The sequence below is a fragment of the Polistes fuscatus genome, unplaced genomic scaffold (assembly GCF_010416935.1).
Source record: "Polistes fuscatus isolate 324 unplaced genomic scaffold, CU_Pfus_HIC Scaffold6, whole genome shotgun sequence".
Taxonomy (NCBI): domain Eukaryota; kingdom Metazoa; phylum Arthropoda; class Insecta; order Hymenoptera; family Vespidae; genus Polistes; species Polistes fuscatus.
Window position 1 is genome coordinate 11,166,624 of NW_025113140.1, and position 25,219 is coordinate 11,191,842.

The 25,219-nt window shown below is 31.9% G+C and overlaps 1 protein-coding gene across 8 annotated transcripts; it reads left to right on the forward strand.

The window, feature by feature from the left end:
• The first annotated feature begins 1,752 nt into the window (after positions 1–1,752).
• LOC122522833 (neurexin-2) lies at positions 1,753–25,015 on the forward strand. Of its 8 annotated transcripts, none has more exons than XM_043644146.1 (29): positions 8,392–8,806; positions 9,043–9,290; positions 11,802–12,133; positions 12,519–12,679; positions 12,784–12,887; positions 12,981–13,333; positions 13,414–13,582; positions 13,900–14,015; positions 14,352–14,458; positions 14,590–14,935; positions 15,094–15,371; positions 15,462–15,705; positions 15,798–16,028; positions 16,113–16,520; positions 16,618–16,821; positions 16,935–17,334; positions 17,400–17,647; positions 17,715–17,990; positions 18,267–18,466; positions 18,542–18,839; positions 18,920–19,070; positions 19,222–19,387; positions 19,468–19,627; positions 19,707–19,885; positions 19,991–20,423; positions 20,660–20,739; positions 21,350–21,574; positions 24,384–24,447; positions 24,825–25,015. In XM_043644146.1, exons 3-29 carry the CDS (start codon positions 11,815–11,817, stop codon positions 24,971–24,973), a joined length of 6,069 nt encoding a protein of 2,022 aa, XP_043500081.1. In that variant the 5' UTR covers positions 8,392–8,806; positions 9,043–9,290; positions 11,802–11,814; the 3' UTR covers positions 24,974–25,015. The 8 variants fall into 8 exon arrangements, with proteins under 8 accessions (XP_043500076.1, XP_043500081.1, XP_043500082.1 ...); XM_043644147.1 differs by lacking the exon at positions 24,825–25,015 and adding an exon at positions 23,230–23,363 and having other exon boundaries at positions 24,384–24,446; XM_043644140.1 differs by lacking the exons at positions 24,384–24,447; positions 24,825–25,015 and having other exon boundaries at positions 21,350–22,801.
• Positions 25,016–25,219: the final 204 nt, after the last annotated feature.

Sequence of the window (25,219 nt, forward strand, 5' to 3'; positions counted from 1 at the left end):
TGCAATTTTCCTTATTATCGACTAAAGCACGTAGCGTTCACCACTTTGCTTATAAACTTTCTTTATAAAAAGTCTTTATCTTATATACAATATGTTTTCCTTCCTTTACAAGTTCTCATTATCAAAATGATTTATTCTGTAAATTCTTTCATTATAATCAGATTATTTGTATTGTAATTACAATCATTTTACATATATTCTATATGCATAGCCTCTATTATTATCTAATTTTTTATTAATATCTTATATTTTATTACCAAAAAAATTATGATTAAATTTATGCAAATACGTGTGTATATGCCTAAAATCAATAACAATGTAAACACATAAATAGATATGCTAATCAAAGTCGCATAAATCATACTAATAATAATAATAATCAAAATGTGTATATTCATTTTTCTCATGCGTTTCATTTGACGAGGTATTTGATTAGAAAATTATTGTTTCTTTTTAAAAAATCATTTTGTAGTTTTCAAGATGGCGTCACGGTACGTGTATCTTTCTTTCCCCTTCCTTCACCGAAATGCTATTTGGGATTGTTTTCACTCCTGTAGGAAGGGAAGAAAACATCAGGCGCCCCTTCCGCCCTAACGACAAAACAGGTCCTTCTGATACTCTCCGACAGAGACGGGAGCGGTCGGATGTGTTTAGGGTCAATTTGTCTATTATCTCGTTGTCAGTTTTATTTATTATACTTCTAACGTCTCCCACGAGTACCGAGCGAAACGTGAGACCTTCGACCCGAAGAACTTTTATTCCAAAAATTATTCATTCAAAAATACCTTGAACTATGATAATTTCACACTTCGTAATAATCTACCATCACATCTCGTTAAAAAGTAATATTCATTTCAATCGTTCGATTAAGAAAAGAAAAAAAAAAGAAAAATAGGAACATATTAACGAGATATTAAATTGTTTTTCTTTTTTATCGAAAACATTTTTAAGAGAATGAGATAATAGAATTTAGATTACGTATAGAGCATGATAAAATGAACAACTGATAAGAAGGGATGCTGCGGTAGGTGCCACCCATTGATCCGTCACTGTCATTCTCTTCTATAAGTAGAAGAGAGAAAAAAGAGAGAAACAGTGAGAGAGAGAGAGAGAGAGAGAGAGAGAGACCTGTAGTGAGAATGCGCGTACTCAGAGGATCGCAAATCCATTGGATAAATGATAGGAGAATCGAAAATAAAATAATTACATTTGATACCTCAACAAAAATCTACAATCTTTTTGTTTACACAAGTCCACATAATAACTCGAATTTTGTTTTAAATCATATAAAATGATATCACCCAAATAGGAATACCAAAAAATACTTCTTTTCATATCTTATTGTGTATTACTAATTTTGTAATATATCAAAACTAAGGATTGCGTCTTAAAACAAAACAAAAAAATAAATAAATTTTATAATTTTTGTTTTCGTACAAAAAATAATCAAACAGCCACGTGTCTACAAATTTTTCTAAATTACAAAGAATTGTTATTTACGATAAAATTTGTATTCCTAATCCTAATTATTAGATACCAGAATTCATGCAAGGGAAAGAAGTGGGTAGGTAAAAAAAAAGAGGAGGGGGTGAGGGCTAGCAACACGGTGTTCCGTCATTGATGTCATCTTCTCTCTCTCTCTCTCTCTCTCTCTTTTTATCAGTGTCACTGTCTCTCTTAGTTTCTCCCTCCCACAATTGGAGGTAGTAAAAGAGGGGAGAACTACTCTCGGAGTGCACAGAAACGCGACAGTTAATCCTCGCGCGTCTTCGAGGTCGTACGTTTACGACTGGTCAAGCGAGAAAATATTTTTTTTCGAAAAAGGGGGGATATTTTTTGATTTCGGTATCACTTTTTGCAACAGTTCAATTACTACTTCCATAACCCTCCTTTGCATTTTTTTTTTCCTTTTTTTTCTTTCTTTCCTCTTTCTTCCCTCCTCGTTTAATAAATTCTATTTTCTTCTCCGTTTATTATCTTTATCGTGACTTAAGACTATATTGATTATCGAAAAAAGCAGAACACGTACGTAAGTTGGATTTAAAAGTCGTTAAGAAAAAAATAAGGGAGAGACTTCGAGTTTTGAAGGAGCAAGATTCTAAGACGGGATGATGATGATGATGATGATGATGATGATGATGATGATGATACATCTTTGCTGACTACTCCTACGGTCTTTTTGTGAGTAATTATGTTACATATAATCGATCAGGATTTATTGTCTTACCTTTTTTCTTTTCATATAATAAAAAAATAGGATTGATAAAAATCTCACTTACATGCTATATTATTTTATTAATTGAAAAAAGAAACTTCGAAAATTAATTAATACCAACGATTAATAATAGACAAAACAATTTACATAATATACTTGAATATTATTTTAATCTCTTTTGTACAAAAATTTAATAAGTACAAATTTTAAAATTTACAAGTGACAATATTTTCGACTAACATATTTTATTCATATCGTCGTTATCACTTCGTTGCAACTCAAGAGAACTGAAAATAAAAAAACAAATAAAATAGAAAAATAGAAAAATAGAAAAAAAGCATTTCTTCAATGACTTTTCCTCAATTTTTTGGCTTATTTTTCTCAAACAATCGCAACAATGGGGAAAGCACTTTGCTCTATACTTCTCGAAGGCACACGTGGTGGTAGTGGTGATGGGTGGTGGTTGTTGATGCATCTTCTCCCATTCTCATTGATGCATAGTAGAGAGGATGAGAAGTATGTGATAAGTATACGTATATATATGTATATGGAAAAGTATATAAGAATAAGTGTTGTCTAGTTTTTCTCGCTCGCATTATACCAATCTTTAGACGCTAATTGTCATACTTCGCGTATGTCGTGCCGCGTATCTGGTTTCAACTAGCCGACTATGTTTACCTTGCATAAATTCGAGATCTTACCTATAAGACTCACCGACATAATCATATATAAGATTCCGATAACGTTTCTATATTCTTACTTATTATATATATATATATATGTTTTACCTTTCTATCACTACAAATGTTTAATAATTCTTCTTTTTTTTAATTAATCATACCATATTTTCGACGTTTACTTATTATTTATATTATATTGACTTGAAAAAAATTGAGAATCAAAATACTGCAATAAATTTAATTTCAAAATAGTATAATTCTTAAAATTCATGGTTTAAAAAATATCCAATTTTTGGTTAAATTACTAATTTAATGTAACTTCATATTAAAACAAAAAACATTATACAAATATTACTAATTAATTTATCGTTAATTAACACCGAAATGTTTAAATTCGTATAAACTATAGTTCTACCATATGTATTTCAATCTCACGTGAGTAAATGACGTTGAAGAAATTATTATACACAAATCGTTTATCAATGAAAAGAAAAGAAAAATCAAACAAATAGAGAGAGAGAGAGAGAGAAAGAGATGATATACGTAAATAAGGAAAGAACAAATATTACCAAGAAAAATAGTGAGTCTCCGAATAAAGGCGCGTGATTAATAAATTTGGTCACGTGCACAGTTGCACACGAGTCGCTAATGCACACGTAGTATAATGTCTAATTAATCGATTCGTTTCACGAGCCACACGTTTCTTATGTTACACGGGCCAACTTCCTCGAGACTTTTTTTTCGGAACAATAAAAAGAAAAATTAATAAACAAAAAAGAGAAAGAGAAAAAGAAAAAGCAAGAGGGGATAAAAACACGTACGCGTGCGCAGTCACGCGCGCGTATTTTAATATCAACATAAAGAGAAAGAAAAGAGAGAAAGAGAGAGAGAGAACATTTTCAAGTGGTTGTGATTACGAATAATACTACGTACCATGACTCATTACACTTTTTTGTATAATCAATAAAATAACACATATGTGCATACGTATACATATTCATAAGAACGTTCCGTTATGAATGACCGAAGAAGACAAGTTTTGTTGTAATACTCGATGCAACGAATCAGATAATCTTTTCGATGACTTTTAAGATAACCCATAAAAATACACATATAAACACCACGCGTAATAAAATAAATTATTATGAATTATTAATTATTGTCACAGAAACGTGTTTCGTTTAGACAAGTACAATAATTATTTATTTCGTGTACGATTATCTTCATCGAACTTTTTAACATTACAAGCATTAAAATTCATTTTTATCGAGTATATCTCTTTTTTCACAATTGATTTAGGTCAAGGTTGATTCGGTACATCGAACCTTGACCTGTATTTTGCCTGTATAAAATACACAGCATCCTTACTCATGTACCGTCACGTTACAATTTTTTCTCTATCACACGAAAAAACTACTCTTCTACGTCCAAACAAAAATATAATCGACATAATCGTTTATTCAGTTTGTCTCTCTCTCTCTCTCTCTCATACACTCTCTCTCTTTGTGAAAAAAAAATAAATTTAATATAAAAAGATAATGATGTAGAACTTGAAAGAAATGAGAAAAAACTGCAAATTGAAGCAATATAAAAATAATCGAAAAAGAAAAGAGACCAAAAAAAAAAAATCAAATCTAATTAAATTAAAATATATCCAAGAGATAAAGTATAATTAGATCTGTTATAAATAAATATATATATATTATTTATCGTATACCAAAGTAATATAGAAACGTAGATATTGCGTTGACCCACTCACAGGTTTAGCTCGATATATCGATCTTCCGGCAACAAAAGGAAAGGCAGGCACCGAGCACGCGGCCTGGCATCCTAGGCCGTGACGAAAGCAACCAGAGCAAACCTCCTAACGGAGAATATACCTAAGTATATGTACATATATATACACATACATACCACATCAGCAGAAATACTTTCATTTTTTTTCTCTTTAAAAAAATTCTAAAATTTTTCTCGCAAATATATATATAATTTAATATTAACCTCAAATGCTAATGCGTATGATCTGAAATACATAAATGCATACATTCACTTTCTCTTTATTTCATCTTCTTTTTATCAAGAAAGATATGGAATCTATTTTTTTTTTTCTTTTTCTTTTTATTTTAAATGCATATATTGGCCTCAAATGCATCCAATACGAATGAAGAACGTCTGCATTTTATATACATAATTGCATAAATATGTACACCATAAGTTTATTTTCCATTCACTTTTCTTTTCTTTCTTTTTTTAATCATGAAAAATGTTGAATTTTGACAAGAAATTTTTCAAGTTCATTGACCTGGAATAACATTGATTGTTCTAACGATAGTATCAATGATAGAATCAGCTGACCTCTTTGATCATCTTTGTCAAACGATTTAACTTTTGACCTCTTCGAAGAGATCACGACAGAATTTATAACGTTATCGAGTTCTTTTATCTTTTATCTCAATGAATGTTTTTTTCTTATTTTTTTTATATCGAATTTTATCTAACTCAACGTAGTACTCCTCGTGACAAATTCAAAAAATCATTGACATTTATTCCAACGAGAAAATAAAAGCAAACAAAATTATTAATAAAAGAAAAACTCATACGAAAATAAAACCACCACCGATTACTTGAAGATAAGTTGAATGAACGAGCAGAACGAGTAATAATCGATAAAATATACTTTAAGATAATAAATGTTAATAATTTGTATATATGTAAATATTCGTATTTACTACTGCTTCAATTTGCAAATTTAATTAACTTGCATTGAACGAGTACAGAATCGGACCAAAATTTCCGAGATGATCTTAAAAATTAATTACTTCATTTCTTTAGGTCTTTTAGACTTGTATTTAAGCTTGTAATTTAAACAATCTAAGCTTGTAATTTTATAATCTGAAAAGAAAATTGGCTTAAAACGTCTCGTCCTGCATACGTACGAATATGAAAAACGGGTATCATATACTATGTGACTTATTAAACACATACAAGAGCAAGCATGTTATATATAGTTACATGTGCACATATGTAGTGTTTAACGAGAAGTAAAATGTATACATTAGAACGCACCTGCGTTCAATCGTTCCACCTATCGATTCGACTAGCCTTTTACGAGCTAAAAATAAGATCTTAAAACGACATCAGTAAATAATTTATCTTTGATGATTTATCATTAAACATATCTCGTCAAATAATTTTATCTTATTTATTCTAAATATACACATACATATACAAATATTATAAATCTGTATACATTTTCTGCTTGTACGTATGCATATACGTAGAAAAAGATAAAATTATTATTAGTAATTATTTTATATGTGAATTATATACATATACAGGGTGTCTAAAATTTTTTCGTACAAACGTCGTGAATAGATTCTATGCTAAATATTATACAAACATATTGTCATTTAAAGCTTTATTCAAAAGTTATATAATAAATTATAAAACTGTTTAAATGTGTTGTTCAAAATGTTGCCCGCTTGCACAAAAACGAGTTTAACACCGCTTTAAATATGCTGTTTCTGACATACCTAAATTTCTATTAATTTCTGCAACTGCATCCCTGATTTATTCTACCATAATATCAAGTGCAGCTATCTCACATCAGTTATATAAACTTGTTTTAGTCTATTTGTCCTCTACAAATAAAATTCTAATGGGATGATCTAGGCGGCTAAGTTATTGTTTAAAGAAAGATACGTTGTATCATTGCAAGATAGAAAACAACGTACGTTGAATCTCTAAACATCATTTTTAAGCAACACATTTAAATATTCGAAACTACGATCTCATGAGATATTTTTTCAAGAAAATAAACGAAGAAAAAATCATACAAAAGTGTGACTAGCCGGGCCAATATTCTTGCCATTGATAAAAATGATTAATAGAGAAAAAAAAAAGCAAGGGCCAAAAAAGAAAAGAAAAATCACTTAGAACTTTATCTAATTTTTTTCGTTGAACATACTCGTAGGAATCGTCGGATCGATTACGCAACGTGTGCGATGGATTTTAATTACTCGAGCAGCAATCTTCGTGATGTAAAATAAGATCGTAATTCCATTAACGAAGTTCGAAGAACACAAATTACGTAAGAAAAAGCTGCATCATATATTCCAAATCGGTCTTTTAGCAATTTTCATCGTACGCGTTCCTTTTGTTTAAAGCTCGTTAAAGATCTATAGTTCTCTTAACTCGATATTCGTATCACTATAATCGTACAATTTTCTATAACAGAAAAAAAAAAAGAAAGAAAAGAATAACGAAGCAAAAGGATTCTCTAATACGAGTTTAAATATTTTAAACAATGGTGCCTCATTAACGAGCAAATGAACTAGGACACGAGCTTCTCAAAGTTACTTCATAAATTAATGATCTAAATTTTTAATATTATAACATATATGAACCATTGTAACCGTGCATATTATGTTCGTGCGTGTGTACATATGTGTTCTTCTTTTATTTTATTTTTTTTTCGTTGTTGTGTTGTTTAAAAAAAAAAAAAGACCATTCACTTGGCTAACACGTTTTGCAATTGTTACGCCTGTCGTAATTACGAAAGTATTCTTCATTCGTTGGTATGACTCGCCTTTTGCTCGTTCTTATTCGCGAGGACTAAATTTCTTGATCGAACGAACGAACGAGAAGTAACAGGTTGTTCCACGCACTATTGTCTCTTTCTCGTCGTAGAAAAGCGGTACCAGGCACACGTGATACGAGTAATATAAATAATAGATGCAAGGCTATGAAAGAATTTATCCTATCCTCCATAAGTCACATTGATAAGATACATATTCCCGTTACTTTTTTCTTTTCTTTAAGATTTTACGTTAATTAACGATTGCAATTAGATTGCAAAATAATTTGTTCAGTGAGAAATTTTTCTTCGTAAATTTCTTATTATTTTTTTTTTTATTATTAGGGTGGAGCTAAAAGTTCCTAGGTGATTTAAAAAAAAATTAATTCTGCATTTTCTATTTTGATCCTAAAATTATATTAACTAATTATTATTAAGCTTAAAGAAGTCTCGAAAAAAAAAACACGAAAAAATAGAAGAATAGAATAAATAGTAAGGTGATTTTTCATTTATCTGCTTGCAGACCGATTTCCTGACATATGAGAAACAAAAAAAAATAAAAATAAAATAAAATAAAATAAAAAAATAAAAAAAAGAAGTAAATTCTATAATCACTCGTCTTATCCGTATAAAGGAATAACACACACACAAGAAGCCCGGAAAAAATGTAATTAAAACTTTGATATAAATATATAATAATAAACAAGGGGTTGTGTTAATAATGTAGCAAAATGAGTAACAATTAAATTGATGTGTTGTAATGTTCATTTAAACAGTTTAATAACGAGACAACTAGAAAGAAAACGAAATGGTGTAATGAAATAAAAAAAAAGATATAAAAAGATATAAAAATAAAATAAGAAGTAAAAAAATAAAAGAGAGATAAAGAGAAAGAGAAAGAGAAAGAGAAAGAAAGAGATAAAGAGAAAGAGAAAGAGAGAGAGATAAAGAGAAAGAGAGAGAGAGAAAAAAAGAGTGACACACGAATGGGGGTGGAAAAGGACGAAAGGAAGGTTCGCGTCGTACGAGACGAGATCGCAATGAAAGTCAATAAACCGTGATGAGTAACCGTGGAGAGTAGTAGCGGTCAGAGAGTGGTATTAATAAATTAGTGTCTACTTGCTGCTGCTACTGCTGCTGGCGTTGCTGGAAGTAGAGGAGGTGCTGGAGGAGGTGGAGGAGGAGGAAGAAGAGAAAGAGGAAGAGAAGACGAGGAGATACAAGTGGTAGAAGCTTCGTTCGAAGTGGTGGAGGTGTTACGCATTGTGTGTGCGTGCGTGCGTGCGAGCGCGCGCGCGCGCGCGTATACCCATACATACGGGATCATACGTAAACGTATATAATACTTTCAATTTTCTAAAATCTCTCTATATATACTTATATATACACTTATGTTAGAACAATATGAAAATCCAAACTCCCACATAAATGATCACAACACATATATTATACTGAAACAGATTAATATAAAACACAACATACATATATATAAGATATATAAGGTATATCAAATATAAGAACATAGATATATTTGTGTATATTGTGCGCGTGTGCACACCATCGATGCACAGGATTCCTGTAATGGTGTACGTCGGTGTGACAGAAAAAGACAATTGACTCGCAGCCGGCAGAGTCGAACGTCGGTGCTTGTCGGGGGCCTTCTGACGTCACATCCTGCTACTCTGCTACTATACTACTACTACTACTACTGCTGCTGTTGCTGTTGCTGCTGCTGCTACTGTTGCTCCTGCTGTTGTGACTTTGCTCTGCTGTTGAACGACAACGAGCCGCGATCTCATCTGGACTACGGCGCACGAAGGTACGCAGATTTGTGCACCGAGTGAGCGAGCTGTTCTGAGCAAACTGTATGCCCTTGATGCAACACTTTATGTTTGCAGTGTTTTAAGATCTTCCCTGATCAATGTCCGAATCTTAATCTTATTTGTATTTTCACAATTTCTTACTATCTCTTTTTCTAACTACTCTTATTCTTATTCCTCTCTCTCTCTCTCCCTTTCCCTTTTCCCCTTTTCCACAATTCACTCCTTGAAACATTCTGAATTTATATACCATCTACGTTGATTTCGCTCTGATGAAATTAGATTGAGTTTAATGTGATTTAATTGAAATTGCCGCTGGAACTTGCTCTCTTTCTTCCTCTCTCTCTCTTTCTTTCTTTCTTTCTTTCTCTCTTTTATTGTCTAATACTTTGACGCTTGTGGCCTTTCGTAGTCCGTGAAATTGAAATGTTTTAATGTACTATGTTACAATTTTATTGATTTAGATTTACTTTAGATATTCCTCTTTTCCTGTGTAGCTACAAACAATACTTATTTATGTAATATATTATAATATATTATATATATAAAGAATTTTTAATAAGTTTCCTATCTTGCAATATTTCGCAACACGATTAAAGCTCAATTATACAACAAATTTTGAACGAGATAGCTTATTCCAGAGATTTAAAGATTTGTACGCGTTTGATAATTCAAATAAAATATATCAAACTTCATTTGATCTTCTTAGATAGAGAAACGTCGAAGATCACTCTCGTAGTTCTCTTGATTACGCTTGAACGATCGTTTCCGTTATTTTCTACAGTATTATGGACGACGGTACACCTATCGACATTCTGAAATCCTAATACGAAACTAAATTTTTTCTTTTTAATGCTTAACAAATATGTGTTTCTATGAAAAAAAAATAGTATTCATTAGTTAACTCTTCACATATATAAATTTAATCATTCCTTGATACACGAGAAAGTAACCAAAAAAAAAGTGATATTAAAAATTTTGTATATTATTATAAATATTAATGTACACATTGAATGATATTTGGTCACAAAGAATGATCATCTTCATTTCTTTTCCTTTTTTAACAGATTATATCTTTCAAGGTTCTCGCGTGATACTTGCATTCGTGTCTATATATATTATTTGTACCAATTTTAAGTTACTAACACTTTTATACGCGTACTGTGTAAAATAAATTCTTATTTGAAATTTGACGAGAAAAAAAAAATGTTAAATATTTTCACGTACGAGTACACATCCGGATCTGTGAGTCGAGTTATCTTATTCATCTTCCAGGAAGAATCATTGATATTACTATGCCAGGTCGGAAGTACATACGAAGAACCGAAATTTATATCTATAAGACGAGTCAGAAAGAGAAAGAAAAAAAAGAGAGTGCAAGAGAGAGAGAGAGAGAGAGAGAACTCTACTTCGACGATCCAATTCAATTGACCTCGTAGAATCGTTCATCATGTGAGACTTTGTCCCACGCGCGATTATTCATCCAGAGAGAACGAAAGAATCAAATTTTTTTTCTATTTCATTCCATTCGTACAACATATTTTATATTAACCAATGATTGTTTTCCTATTTAACATCGTTGCCTTCGCGTTTCTGGAAAAAAAGAAAAATTACTATCACAGTATTCGTTGATAATTCAAGTTTAATAATATAAAGATATTATACAATCTGGAACAAAAAATTAATTATATATATATATCCTTACATGATAATTATTTTTTGTGTTATAAAATGTCGTTAATTATAATTACAGCATCGACCCAAAAATTCGCTTGTAGTAAACTAAAAATTTCCCCATATAATTTTTAAAATCACAATTACTTATTTCCAAGCTAATTTATTCGATTTGTAAAAAGTTCTTGGGCTTTTAATTTGACGATATGAAAAACAAATAGTTTCGAGAAAAAGACGAATTGATATTTGAAATTCACCTAACGACTTATGGGGCCTCTCTATCGTTTGTAATGTTGATTTCATTCTAGAGAATTTAAAACAACGATAGATATATAACGAGAGTTACGTAATTCATGAAGAACGTGATTCTTGTATATTATGTACCTGATAAACGAAAGGGAAGTCGTAAATCCAAAAGCGGTTGTCTCAATCGTAAAAATGCATCTACAATAGCATATCGAGGTGGGTTTTAACCATTGCGAGGTATACCGGAAGGATGAAGATTTTAAACGCTTTATGGAAAGATGCGTGGGCGCGTTCGTGCGTTCTGAATCTTAAAAGCTTCGTTTCATGCAAGAAAACGTGAGATCGATTCTAAACGTCAAAATAAAGGAGAGAAAGAAAGAATTTTACAAAATTAACATTTCATTTTTTTTTTCTTCTTTTTTTATATATATAAATGACTCTGAACATTTTAATAACAAACGTCAATAGATTAAACAATTTAGTATTAAAAGTTAACAAAGAAAAATTCAAATAAAAACAAATCGTTCTCTACTATTGCGATATTATCAATAAAAAAAATAAAAAGCTTATAAAAATGGGATCGATTTTAGCGAATGAAGAAGGATGACCAGACGCGAGAAGAGGATCTTCGGGATCCTTGTCTTGCTGAACATCCTTGGAAAGGTTCCAGCGAATCTAACAGCCTCCTCGGAATCAGAATCGATCGAGGAGACGGTAGCAATCACTACAACGAAGAAACCAATACCAGAGAGATGCCTAGAGAAACAGGTTCAAGGACCTTGCAAGCATTATGTATATAAGTGGTCTTTTCATAAAGCTGAGGGAAAATGCAAGATGTTTCCCTATGGAAGTTGTTTAGGAAATGAGAATAGATTCAACTCTGAAGCTGAATGTCTTCATTATTGTATCGGTGGTCCTGATCGTGAGTATTTTATTTCGCAAACTATTTATTATATATCACAATAAATTCTTTGTTTATTATACTGTTAATATTAAACAACAATACAAAATCTAACACATTTGTTTAGTGTGTAATTCTAGTTAATAAAAAAGAATGATTAGTTTTAATTAATAAGAAAATTGTAAATCTGTTACAAAAATAAAATCATGATAATACAGTTAACAGTAAACCTATCACGATGAGTCAAATAAAAAAAATATAACTTTTTGAAGACGGATCATTTGATCCACTATGGTAAAAATAGATATACATGGAGCATCGGTATTATTAGTATTAAATGTAGACGTTTACTATCATAAGATGGACACATTGATAAAACATTGGTATAAGATGAAATTATTGTTAGACACACTACCACCTTACCTGGTAACAAAAGGAGGCGTATTTGTGACAACGAGTGTTCCGACGAGTAGTACACCACCCATAACTACATCAAGTACTCCAAGACCAACGTTCACACCACCCGAACCAACAAGGCCACCAGTACCAAAAGAAGAACGAGGAAAGGTGAGGCAAATCTCAGACTCGTCTCAACCACTTTCCTCACATTAATAAGATGATTATTAAAACTACCCGCGTACGACCAATTTTCTTTTTTCCCGGATTAAAAGGAATTGACATTCATGGAATCAGGATACGAGAAGACGTTCATGTTTGCACAAAGTAACACGTTCATTCAACTAGATGGCAGTGGGATAAAGACCTTCCAATTGAGGTATGACGGAATCTCTGGAATGTTAACTAAATGAAAAACACAAAAAACAACAGATGATAAAACAATAAAAATAAATGTTTATTATAATCACAGATTATGCCGTGAAATATCTTTCAAATTTCGAACGAAATTACCACACGGTTTGCTCGTTTACCACAGCGTGAAAGATCGTCCAGAGGGTTTAGAACCTTACGCGCTTTACGTGATAGTTGAAAAGGGTCAGTTGAAAGTAGTACATGTGTTTGGAAAAATATCAACGAGTATTACCGTCGGTGAAGGACTGAACAGAGACGAGTGGCACAGTGTTCTGGTTAGAATCGACGTTCACGGAGCTAAACTAATCGCGAGGGTTGACGAAAAGCAAGCAGAAACTAGTTTGGAAGTTCTCGAACGTGTCGTCAATTATGGTGTTTCGGAAGAACTGGCATCCGTTGTTCTTATAGGAGGTAAAACACAATGGAAACAGATTTTCCTTTCCATTTTACCATTCTCGCGTCCAATCTTAATCCTATTTTCTCTTGGTTAGGATTAAGTTCAGAGGAACGTCTACACGGAGTAAAATATATCATAGAATCTTTTGTCGGTTGTATCAGAGACATGGTCCTCAGTTCCGGCAAATCGGCAAGTGATTTGTTGCCTATTCGACCGTTGATTGCAACAAAGCATGAAAATGTGAAGGAGGGTTGCATCGACAAGTACGTTACTTTCCTGTTCTTTGACCGACTAAAGTCGTCATCTGCATTTAAATATTGTCTATTCATACAGCAATTATAATATTATAAATCCTATTGCATCATTAACCTTTAAGTAACTCTCTATAAGCCAAATTTATTGTAAAAAGAAAAAGAAAATAACAAACACAATATGGAATATTATTTAAACATTGAGCATGGCATATCAATTAACATTCAAATTTTATAAACAATTTGTAACGATAATACACCTTATAGAAAGTCACTGATCGATTCAATTGATTACTTCAAGATAAATTATATATCCAATCATCGTTCAGGTGCAGAACAAGGGAAAACCTTTGCTTTATGGCCGACCAATGTGTCAATCATTATAACAGCCTGACATGTGACTGTTTTGGAACGAAATACGAGGGCGAGCGTTGTGACGTCTACAGTATGTAACAAAAGAAATATATTTTTGAAAAGAAAATGATGATGATGATGATGATGATTATTATTATTATTATTATTATTATTATTATTATTATTATTATTATTATTATTATTACCATTAAAATGTATTAGTTAAGATTAGTATAGCTTCGTATCTCCTGACCAAATGTTAGTTCTCTCTTTTTACAACGTACACAACTAATGCAAATGGGGATGTTTTAAGAACTGAGATAAAGACGATCCGTCAAACGTCGTCTGTTGTAAAGCAATCAAAGGATTGCTTGATCCCTTTGATAGTTAAAACTAATGGACTTCCAAATGTAAAATCATTTTTCAGCGGCCACGATTTTAACGTTGAGGGGATCATCGTACGTGTCCTTTCGAGTTTACGATTGGAAAGACCGTGTTCATTCCTCCGTTAACAGGATAAGCTTGGCTTTCAAGGTAAAAACTGATGATACAAATAACAATATCTAGAGCCGTGCATCAGAATTGATGAGACTTAAACTTGCTATTATTAATACTTCGAATAGACTATTATCAATTGTGATTTGAAATGTTAATCAATTTTTCAGACTAAGTTCGACGACTCGGCATTATTTTATGCATCTGGTGAGATAGATGGTACACCGCATTACATAGCAGCATCCATTTTGAACGATTCGGTTGTCGTTGAATTAGACTTCGGTCATGATTCCAAAATTCATACAGAGCTTGGCGATTACGTTACATCCGATCATTGGAACAATTTAACCATCTTCCACAATGGTTCATGGGTATTTGTTAGTTTGGACGAGGAAGTTAAAGTACTCAAAATACCTGGGGAAAATTATAATATGATTATAGATCCTGAAATATATATCGGTGGTGGACCAGAGCTTCATAAGAAAAAGGGTTTGGTGTCATATAACAATTTTGTAGGTTCGTACGAGTTTCAACATTTTTTGGTTTTTTGATCATGATAAATAATTGATAAAAATTACAAATTCTTATTTAAAAATGAAATTTTATTTTTTGTTTTTTTTTTTTTAATATCGAAAAGAAGTGATTTAAGGTAAACGAATAAAACTGTTTTTTAGGATCATTGAAATACGTATTCTTTAACGACAAGTCGATCATCTATGAATTGAAACGATCTAATCCTATGGTCCATTATATCGGCGTGCTAGAACCGGAGTATTACGAGGCCGACGTTGAGGTCATTCCTATTACGTACCCTTTCGCAGGAAGTCATATTTGGTGGCCTATTGAGAAAACGGATTCTCTTAAGCTAAACTTTGATTTTAAAAGTTCCAAACCAATTGCAGTTATTGCATCGGGAGAAGTCCACAGTGAACAGGGACTTGGTTATTGGGAGGTAATAAGATTTTTTTCAATAAATGATTTAAAAAAAAATAATAATGTATATTGACCTAATTGTTTGTTAAATTTTACTTATTGTTTTTAGCTTCGCTTGGTTAACGACGAAATACGTTTTCAATTGATACCTGCCTTAATAGAAAATATTACAGTATCAACTGCTGTCAAATTTCCACCTTACAACACTTCCTGGCACGCTGTTGAACTAAATTATACAAAAGGCGAGTTAAACATTCTAGTCGATTATAGAAATAAACAGACCAAGCAACTTTCTTCTATGATTTTTGAATTGGATAACAAGGTAATCATTGGAAGTGGCAAAAGTAATGCTGGTAAGTAAACCTATTCCACAATAGATACAAAAATAAAAGAAAGATATTAAATGAAATTAAGTGAGTAACAAACTGATCTATTTTGTAATCAGGTTTAGTAGGTTGTATGCGAGATATTCAAGTAAATGGACAAAACATTGAACCTAGATACATTATAAATACTGAAAGAGTTGTCGGTGAAGTAGCATTGGATAATTGCCAATTCGTTGACCCATGTAAAAGACCAAATACTTGTGAACACGGTGGTAAATGTTCTGTAAAAGAAGATCGAATTACTTGTGATTGTACGGACACCGGTTATATTGGAAAAAATTGCCATTTTGGTAAGCGCCCTATCTATCTTATCTAAAACAAAAATACAATAACTGTAAATTAACTATAATTATGATAATTAATTTTCATTGCAGCACAATATAGAAAAACCTGTGAAGAATTAGCATTGTTAGACAACACTCAAGATGGCGTTTACAGAATTGACATTGATGGAAATGGAAGATTTCCACCTGCAGTAGTAAAATGTGAATTTCAATCTATCGAAGATTCAACCAAGACAATCGTAGAACATAATTTGCCATCTCAAGTAGACGTTAGATCCTTCTCCCAATTTGATTTTTCCTATAGTATTACGTATAGACAATTTACTGCAGAAATGCTTCAAGAACTGATCTCTCATTCGCTTTATTGTAAACAATATGTGAAGTATGATTGCTACAAAGCACCATTGGAACTTCATAGTGCAACCTGGTTTCTTGGTTCAAAAGGAACAACAGTTGATTTTATTGGAAATGTTAATAGAGGCTCTTGTCCATGTAGCGGTAAGTTTCCTAATCTATTAATAATTTTCATGATTAACAGTATAACCTAAAGAACATCTAAATATTATATTATTTTGATTTTTTCATTATATTCCAGAAAACAGAACTTGTGTAGACGAAAATATGAGTTGTAACTGTGACGTGTCGTCTGGAAATGCAGGAAAATGGCTATCCGATGAAGGTTATTACAAGACACCTGATTCATTAGGTATCACTGGTATGGTCTTTTTACAACAAAAAGATCTGGAAGAAGATGCTCAAGGCCGTATAACTTTAGGTCCATTGGAATGTGTCGAGACAAGTACGTCAGTAAAATTTACATTGTAACAGCATAATATCATATGATTGTAAAATGAACATTTTGTTTATTTTGTTTATTTTGTTTATTTTGTTTATTTTGTTTATTTTGTTCAGACACACAGAAATATGTCGTTACTTTTACAACCTCCCAATCCTATATTGAAGTGCCAGGTTGGCGAAAAGGCGACATAGCTTTTAGCTTTCGTACAACAGGAGAGAGAGCTATCCTTCTTTATCAACCACCAATCAGAAGTAATTATCCATCGTTCATGGTAGCACTGACATCAGAATATCGGCTTACTTTTAACTTTACTCTGAACACTGGAACTGTTCAAGAATTGGAAATAAAAAGTGGGCGGAAATTGAATAACGGAGAATGGCAAAAGATTTGGATCGATTATAATGATTATCATGTTAGATTTATGATTAACACTGATTATCAAATGGTGAATTTGACGTCTGAAGAAGAATTTGGTCCGTTCGAGGGTTCTATGTTTATCGGTGGTGCTACAGCGTAAGTGACCGATTAATAATAGAAATTGTTATTAAAGATATAATAGAACGATTTTCCCATCACAGAGAACATTTGAAGACTTCATCGGTCAGTGAAGGATTAATTGGATGTTTCCGAGGTCTTGTTGTAAATGGTGAAATCTTGGATATCCATAGCTATATGTCGGTACATCTTTCGGAGATTATAAAAGATTGCAAACCTTCTTGTCAGCCTAACAAGTGTCAAAACGGTGCAAAATGTGTCGAAGAATGGAGTAAATTTAAATGTGTTTGCAAGAATAAATGGGCTCATCAGGGAATTTTTTGTGAAACAAGTAAGTTATTTTTAATAGTTATTAATTCAAAGTTTCAGTAACTTATAAATCTTAATATTTTGAACAGACATCAATAATAAAGCTTTGACGTTTACTTCGTCGGGAGCTTTTCTAAAAAAAAATTATTTTGGCTCGGACGATGATGGAGAAAAAATATTATTGAAGAGCATGTTCGAACATAGCATATTAATTAATCTGAGAACTTATGATACTCATTCATTGATACTTTATGCTAACGATCATTTAAACAATTTTATACATCTTTACATTTCTAATGGCACCAATATTGTGTATCTCTTCAATGCTGGTAATGAAATCAAAAATATTACTGTACATCATCCACGTATGTATCCTTTCTTATTTTCATGTATTAGGTTGTCCCATAAGTTCCTTCCTTTTTTTTTATGCAACTTCAGTTTAAGGTTGATTTACTGTGTTATATATGAATCGTTCTGCTCTATTACCTTCTTCCATCTCTCAGGAAGCCTCATTATGCCCTCTTTCCAAAATTGGCTCGAAGTCATACATAGCGTGTTGCGGAAGGAACTTAGGGGCAACCTAATATTATATATTACAGTATACTATTTACTCAAAAATATATTTTCTTCTTTTTAAACAGACGCTAATACTGGAATATCGATACAAATAGCCATAATACATGAGAATAAATCTACGATACTTATTGTGAATGAATGTAACAAAACATTGAATGCAACTCCTATACTCTTAGATTCTTATTCTAATAAACCTTGGATTAATCCTGAAAAGGAAGTGTTAGCACCTCAAAGACCACCCGCACCACCAACAGATTACTTTCAAGTAAATTGGATTTCATTGAAAAATTACTCATTTATTAGTTGTTGCCAAAATGATTAACAATCATTATTTTGACAGATGAATTTGGGAGGTTTCGATCCAGACGATCTTCTAAGAGTCGGAAAAGAAGGTAATCTTACTCAAGGATACGTAGGATGTCTTCGAGGATTAATGATCGGCAAGTATCACGTGGATTTACCAAACTTAGCCAACGAAGCCAATCACGAAGGTAGCAAAGGTGTCCTTCCAAATTGTCAAATGAAATGTGACGCTATGCCTTGCAAGAACATGGGTATATGTACAGAAGACTTTGGAAGGCAAGAATCCTCTTGCAATTGTGACTTAACGTCATATTTTGGTGAACACTGTGAAGATGGTAAGACCACATTAATATGAATAATCTACAAATTATAAGAATTATTTAACATTTGTTGAAATATCTTTATCCCTCAATAGAGAAAGGTGCCGATTTCAGTGGTGATAGTGTACTTCAACGTGAATTCGACCTAGAAGGAGAAGTGAAGCAAGTGAAAGTACAACTAGCATTTTCAACGAATGAACTACGGCAGCGTACAACGGCATTGTTGCTCTTGCAAACAGAAAACAAGTAAAATCTCTAAGACCCTTGTTATTAATGTTTCTCACTACGTAGAGATACCTCTTTTCTTTCCGGATAACGGAGATGAAGAGATTGCATCATTGCGAAGAGATTGTCAACGTCTGGAATCCGGGATGTCTTTCGAAAAACTTTTTTTCAGAAGAAGCTATTATCTACTCGTGGCCTTAACATCGGAGGGTCAGCTGATCTTCGAAGAGGATGTCGAAGGCTCGGTTTATGGTGTACGTCTCAACGATAGAAACTTCTTGAATGGAGCTAGGCATAGCATTTATTATATACGAGAAAATAGCACAGCCACGCTTTTGGTAAGTCAATGAAAAGATAAATTGAATTCATTAATCTATGAACTCTAGAGTATACTTATTATTACTGTAAATGATCACAGATCGATCGTCAAGAAGTAAGCCTCATACCAATCCCGGCAATCAATACAGGCAATCAAGGTGATGATTATGATCCAGGTTCGACTGAGATTCAACTTGGTGGATTGAATACTACAGATCTTCGTTTTTCTGCTTATAAAGGATATACTGGTTGCCTAAGCAGTAAGTATAATTCTAAAACTCAATGATTTTAATGTAAACGTTGACAGCTTAGAAATATTGTATCTCATCTCTTTGGCAGACGTTGTTATCTCGATTAATGGCGGACCTATAATGAAACCACTAGAAGAGTACATGTTATTTACAAAACAAGGCAGCGAAACTGTCAGAGCAACGAGTCCAGGTGGTGTTAGGAGTGCACAATGTGCTGTTTTTCATGCACAACCTCGGGGTATCGAGTCTCAAAGAAATGACAGTGTTGTGAGTAAATAATTTATATAGAAATTACATTTTTAAGATATACTATTTCTATATTTTTCTTCTTCTTCTTCTTGTTTTCTTCCTTTCTTTTTATTTTTCTTTAAGGGACGTGATCGAGCATGGGACGGAGATCCCCCAGAAAGGATTCTCTACAAATCTCAATACTCTGACGCTACTAAAGAAGAACAAGGTGCAGGAACCTACGTTTTCATAGCTCTCGTTTGTCTATTCGTCGCTGCCGTGATAGGATGTATTTATGAAGTATGGCGAAGTGCAAGAAAGGATAGAAGACGTCGACGAAGTGCAGCAGCTGCAGCTAGCAAATCACCGAGTCCTTCGGGATCACAGAGATGGCAACCTCAACAGTACACAGATTCCTTAGTAACAACGACTGGTATTAAAACTATTGGATTTAAAATTACTGATGATGAGAAAAGGCCAAATGGTACTCATGTTAAAGCTACAACTAAAGAATACAAACCAATCCCTAACACAGAGCCCAAGGAATTGATGAATGATAAAAAGGTTCACATAAAAGGTAATGTCTTGGTCTTGTGATTTATTTTAATCTTTTACATTACGAGATCTTCATTAGTATACAAATAATTATTTTTTCCAACTTTTTTGAGATCTGACAAAAATGATTATATCTTTCAATGTAGACGATTAAAAAATTGACCATTATCAAAGAATAAGCTTAATTGTAATGCAAAAGATTAATATTATCTTTATCTAATCCCAACAAGAAATTCTAATATAAATATTATTTCACAGCAGACGAGGAACCAGAGAAAAAGGAGCTGCTAGGGGTAAATACTGGCATCGTCAATAAACCTCCGAAACCAAACCCATTTGTAAAGATATATTCTTTTTTGTTTTCAATAAGAAATGCATGCTAAGCTTTTGCAAGGCTTGCTAATTGGCTTCTGCACGTTTCTTTCAAATTTCATTTTGAACACAGTATAAATCCAACAAATCTATAACTATTAAAAATTTTAAATTTTTTAAAATAAATATCAAAATTTTGTTTACATTGATAGGAATTTTTAACTCTCTTAAATATGAATCATTGAACATCTATCTCTGTCTCTCTTTCTTTTCTACTTTGCCATGCCAAATACATATTAAAAAGCGTGCAATATAAAAAGCTGACTTACACAAGAAAAGCTATTTAACACTATTATTACCAACAACATACAATATATGTTTTGCGTATTAAAATATATTTTATATGTAACTTAGATAAGAATTAAAAAAGAAGGGAAGAAGTTAACTTCTAGTATCGATCATAAAAACAATACCAATTGTTAGATAATTCTAGGGCGAATAAAACAATAAATACAATTCACAAAGTTTTAAACAGCTTTTCTTGAAGAAATAAAAAAAAGTCGGCGATTTATCGAATTTTATTCTAATATATATTTTTCTTCTCTCTCTTTTTTTCTCCTAATTTTTTATATATAGTCAATGGAGGATCTAAGAGAAGAACCAGAATTAGAAGAATGCGAAGAAGAGGAAGATGAGAATGACGAGAAAACTGATTTGATGGAAGAGGATGATCAAGAAGAACAAGATGGAGATAAAGGAAATAATGCTGCTGCTGCTGCTGCTGCTGATGAAGAAGATGAAGAAGAAGAAGAAGAAGGAGATAACGAAGACGGCCAGGAGGACGAGGTCCTCTTGAAGTCGGTAAGAGATACGTCACGAAGAATGTCCTTGATCGATAATCTATCGTTAAATGAAGAGAAGGGACTCCTTCAAACGAATTTTTCCGTGACTGGCATCAATGAAATTAAAACTGAATGTATACCGACAAAAACAATTGTTAATAACGTTAATACGAATTCTAACAAAACTTCTATTAGTATTAAAAAGGATCCACCAAAAAGACCAATGAGTTTAGATCTTAGTGTACCTGTTGTGTTCAAAAGGCCACACGGAGGAGCTCGTTTTGAAAGAGTAACAGCAAGATTGATCGATCCTCGCGATAATATGTTTAAAAATTAAATAAATTGCACGAAATATCTAGGAACTCTTTAGAATACAAAAAATATATTACGCGATTAGAATATATATAAATAGATGAGGAATATAAATTAATAAGACAAATTTCTAGTGCCTAGAATATACATATCGTAAAAGTAAAGGAGATTTAGAATGTTTGTTCAACTGCATTTAGAATGAGATCGTTTGAATACATTGATAAACCTTTAGTGCCTCTTACTTATATATATATATATATATATATATATTAATAAAAATAGATAATATTAATATAAAAATAATAATTATGATGATGATGATAATTATTATTATATAGTAGTAACAATAACTTTATCAAATTTAAGCATTACGACTACAAGATAATTTACGATCAATTTTTTTGATCTTGCTATAACAAATTTGTTAAGATTTTTCGATCTAGATTCGCGTTTATAAGAGCGAAAAAAATAAGCAAATTAGAAGACTTTAATTAGATAATTAACGTGAAACGATAATAATAATAATTTTTCCTATCAATCGATACATACATATACACATACAAACATAAACTCGTTTAATTTAATATTTATATGGGAGACGAATCATTGTACTAATTGTCATAATTGTAATTTTCATTTCACTTATTCAATTCCCATATTGACACTTATGGCACGGATTTATGTGTTCACTGCCTGCTTAAATAAACATAATCGCACTAGATTATAAAAGAAAATTATAAAATATGTATTAGTCAGATTGGTTAAACGTTTGAATTTCGTCGGTCATTTTTCAGCTTGGTATTTCATATACAATTTACATTTATGTTACACACATACATATACACGTGAGTTTGCGTACATGCACACAATGTTACGTATGCTGGTATGCTGGTATGCTTGCTATGGTAATAAAAATGGTATTATCAACTGTTTACACGTATGTATCTATGTGTGTCAGAAAGAATGAAAGTGTGCGTGTGACAAATTTTTCAAATTTAATTTTCATTCAAATGATTCCAAAAGTCATTATCATTCCTATGTGTATGTGTGTACGTTTTATAGGTGTTCGGTTTATTTTTAGCAGCTTCACACTATTGCAGAAAATAATTTTGGCGTTGGTGTGCTTTTGGTGGCAATATTATCGTTTGTTCTATACGAATCATTCATACACCATAGATAAATATATATAAGTAATGGTTATATCGTATATGAAAGAGAGTTTAACAGATACAGGAATAACTCCAAGATGACATCGATATAAATGATCGCAGTTGATTTATGTAGCATTATCTTACAGTGATTTTGATTCTAATTTTTGTTCTCGTATAATTAATTTAATCGAAATCGTAATAATAATTTCAGCCAAGGAGTAGTTCGTCTAGCACGAACGTCGATGAAAATGTTGTCGATGAAAACGTTGTCGATGAAAACGTTATCGAACCACCGAATACTATTCTCGAAACCAACCATACAAATTCTACGTGCGAACTTTAGAGGTACTATTATTTTGTTCTCTTTTTCGTTAATATTTTCCTTTTTATTTTTCTTATCCTGCACGTGAATTATTATCTTTTCTTTCCTTTTTTTTCTTCTTTCCTCATTTCTTTCTCTTTCAAATATGAAATCAATTATTCCCGATTGATCGAATACAATCTTGTTTGAGAATGATTTTGAAGCTTGCAAAGAAAGAAACGCGATGAGTGCGTTGAAAACTGCTAATTCAAAAAGAATAACTCTGTAATTCTAACGACAAAGTCCATTTTCATGGGCAATGTTTTATATAGCATGTTATATAAAAAGCGCAGTACAAAGGAAAGGAAGAAAAAAATATATATATATATATATTATACATATATACTTATATACATATACACATTTTCCGGATCCAATCTAATTTTCTTGCACCATTCAACCCCATGCATCATTTTTCCATATATTCCTTGTGCCTGTTAAAAGCAACTGCAACAACAACAACTAAAGAACCTTATCGTGCCTCATGCAAGGATTCGTCATGATTTTGGAACGGCTTATATAATACTAATAATAAACGTGCGCATATTATGGTGAAAATCGTTGACATACAAAAGAAGAACAATCGCTTGTGCATCGATTGGCGTATACGTGCACCGATCAGGAACGTTATTGCATCGCATGCTGTTATCTCGCTTCAAGACGCAAGGACATTTGTTATGTTCTTCCAATGAACATTTACATGTATGTAAAACTAGCTTTGAAATAAACAGGCTCCAAATTGTTGCCAGCTATTATTGAGATTATGAAGATCAACAAATGGATAGATCGATAATTCAAATGATCGATCAATCATTATCATTTGCTCATTTTACTTTTAACTAACCCACAACTAATCTCACAGGAAAACAAACGAAATGTCGTTTCTTGTCTCTAAGCATCATGGCAAGGATTGATTAATCGCATCCTCTTCGTTCCTATATTATGGAAATATTAGTTTATAAAAAAATAAACGTATTTAAAAGGAATATTCATTATATGTATAGGCTAGCACGAGCAATGACACTGGACAACGTTCGAAAGCTCCTGAACGTTCGCCGACATCTACAGGTTAGTGTCATTATCATTTTTTTCTTCACCATCATCCTTCATCATCATCATCATCATCATCATCATCATAGCCTAACATGCGCAAACTGCACTTAAGTTCTAAGATCTTCTAATATTTTTCTATAAAATTACTTAAATGGAAAAACTCAAATTACTTTCAATTTTCAGCACATTTTTTACAAAATTGAAATTGCATTATTTAGAGAAAAAAAATTAGAAGATCATAAAAGACAAATGCACAACGTCATATATACTTATTTACAAATTTATTTCTCTTTACCTTTTCCTCTTTTTTTTTCCATGGTAGAAAATAATAGTACTTACTACTCTCTCTATTCTTCTCTTTTTGTTCTTTTTTTTCTTTGTTGATTTTGTAGATACCAGAAAACCCTTGGTTCTGAGTATGAACCCTATCTATTTGTCAGAAGATTGTCGAACTTTCGGCAATCCTCTAAGCTATCTAGGAGGTCCAAGACTACAACCAAGGAATAGAAACTCGATAGAGTCCGTTCTGTCCTTGGACTAAATACTTCCGTCTCCTATCTCTCTTCGAGATAATCATACAAAATATTAAAATTAATACGAATGAGAAGATTTTCTTCTCTCTTTTTTTCTCTTCTTTTCTCAACGAATATTAGCAAAATTCGTATGAGAAGACATTTGAAAAAATGAATAAAATATGTGTTCTATTTTTGTCTTCATAAATAAAAATAAAATATAATAATTTAAATAAAAGATATATAAGAAGAAGATTAAAAGAAGAAAATGCAAA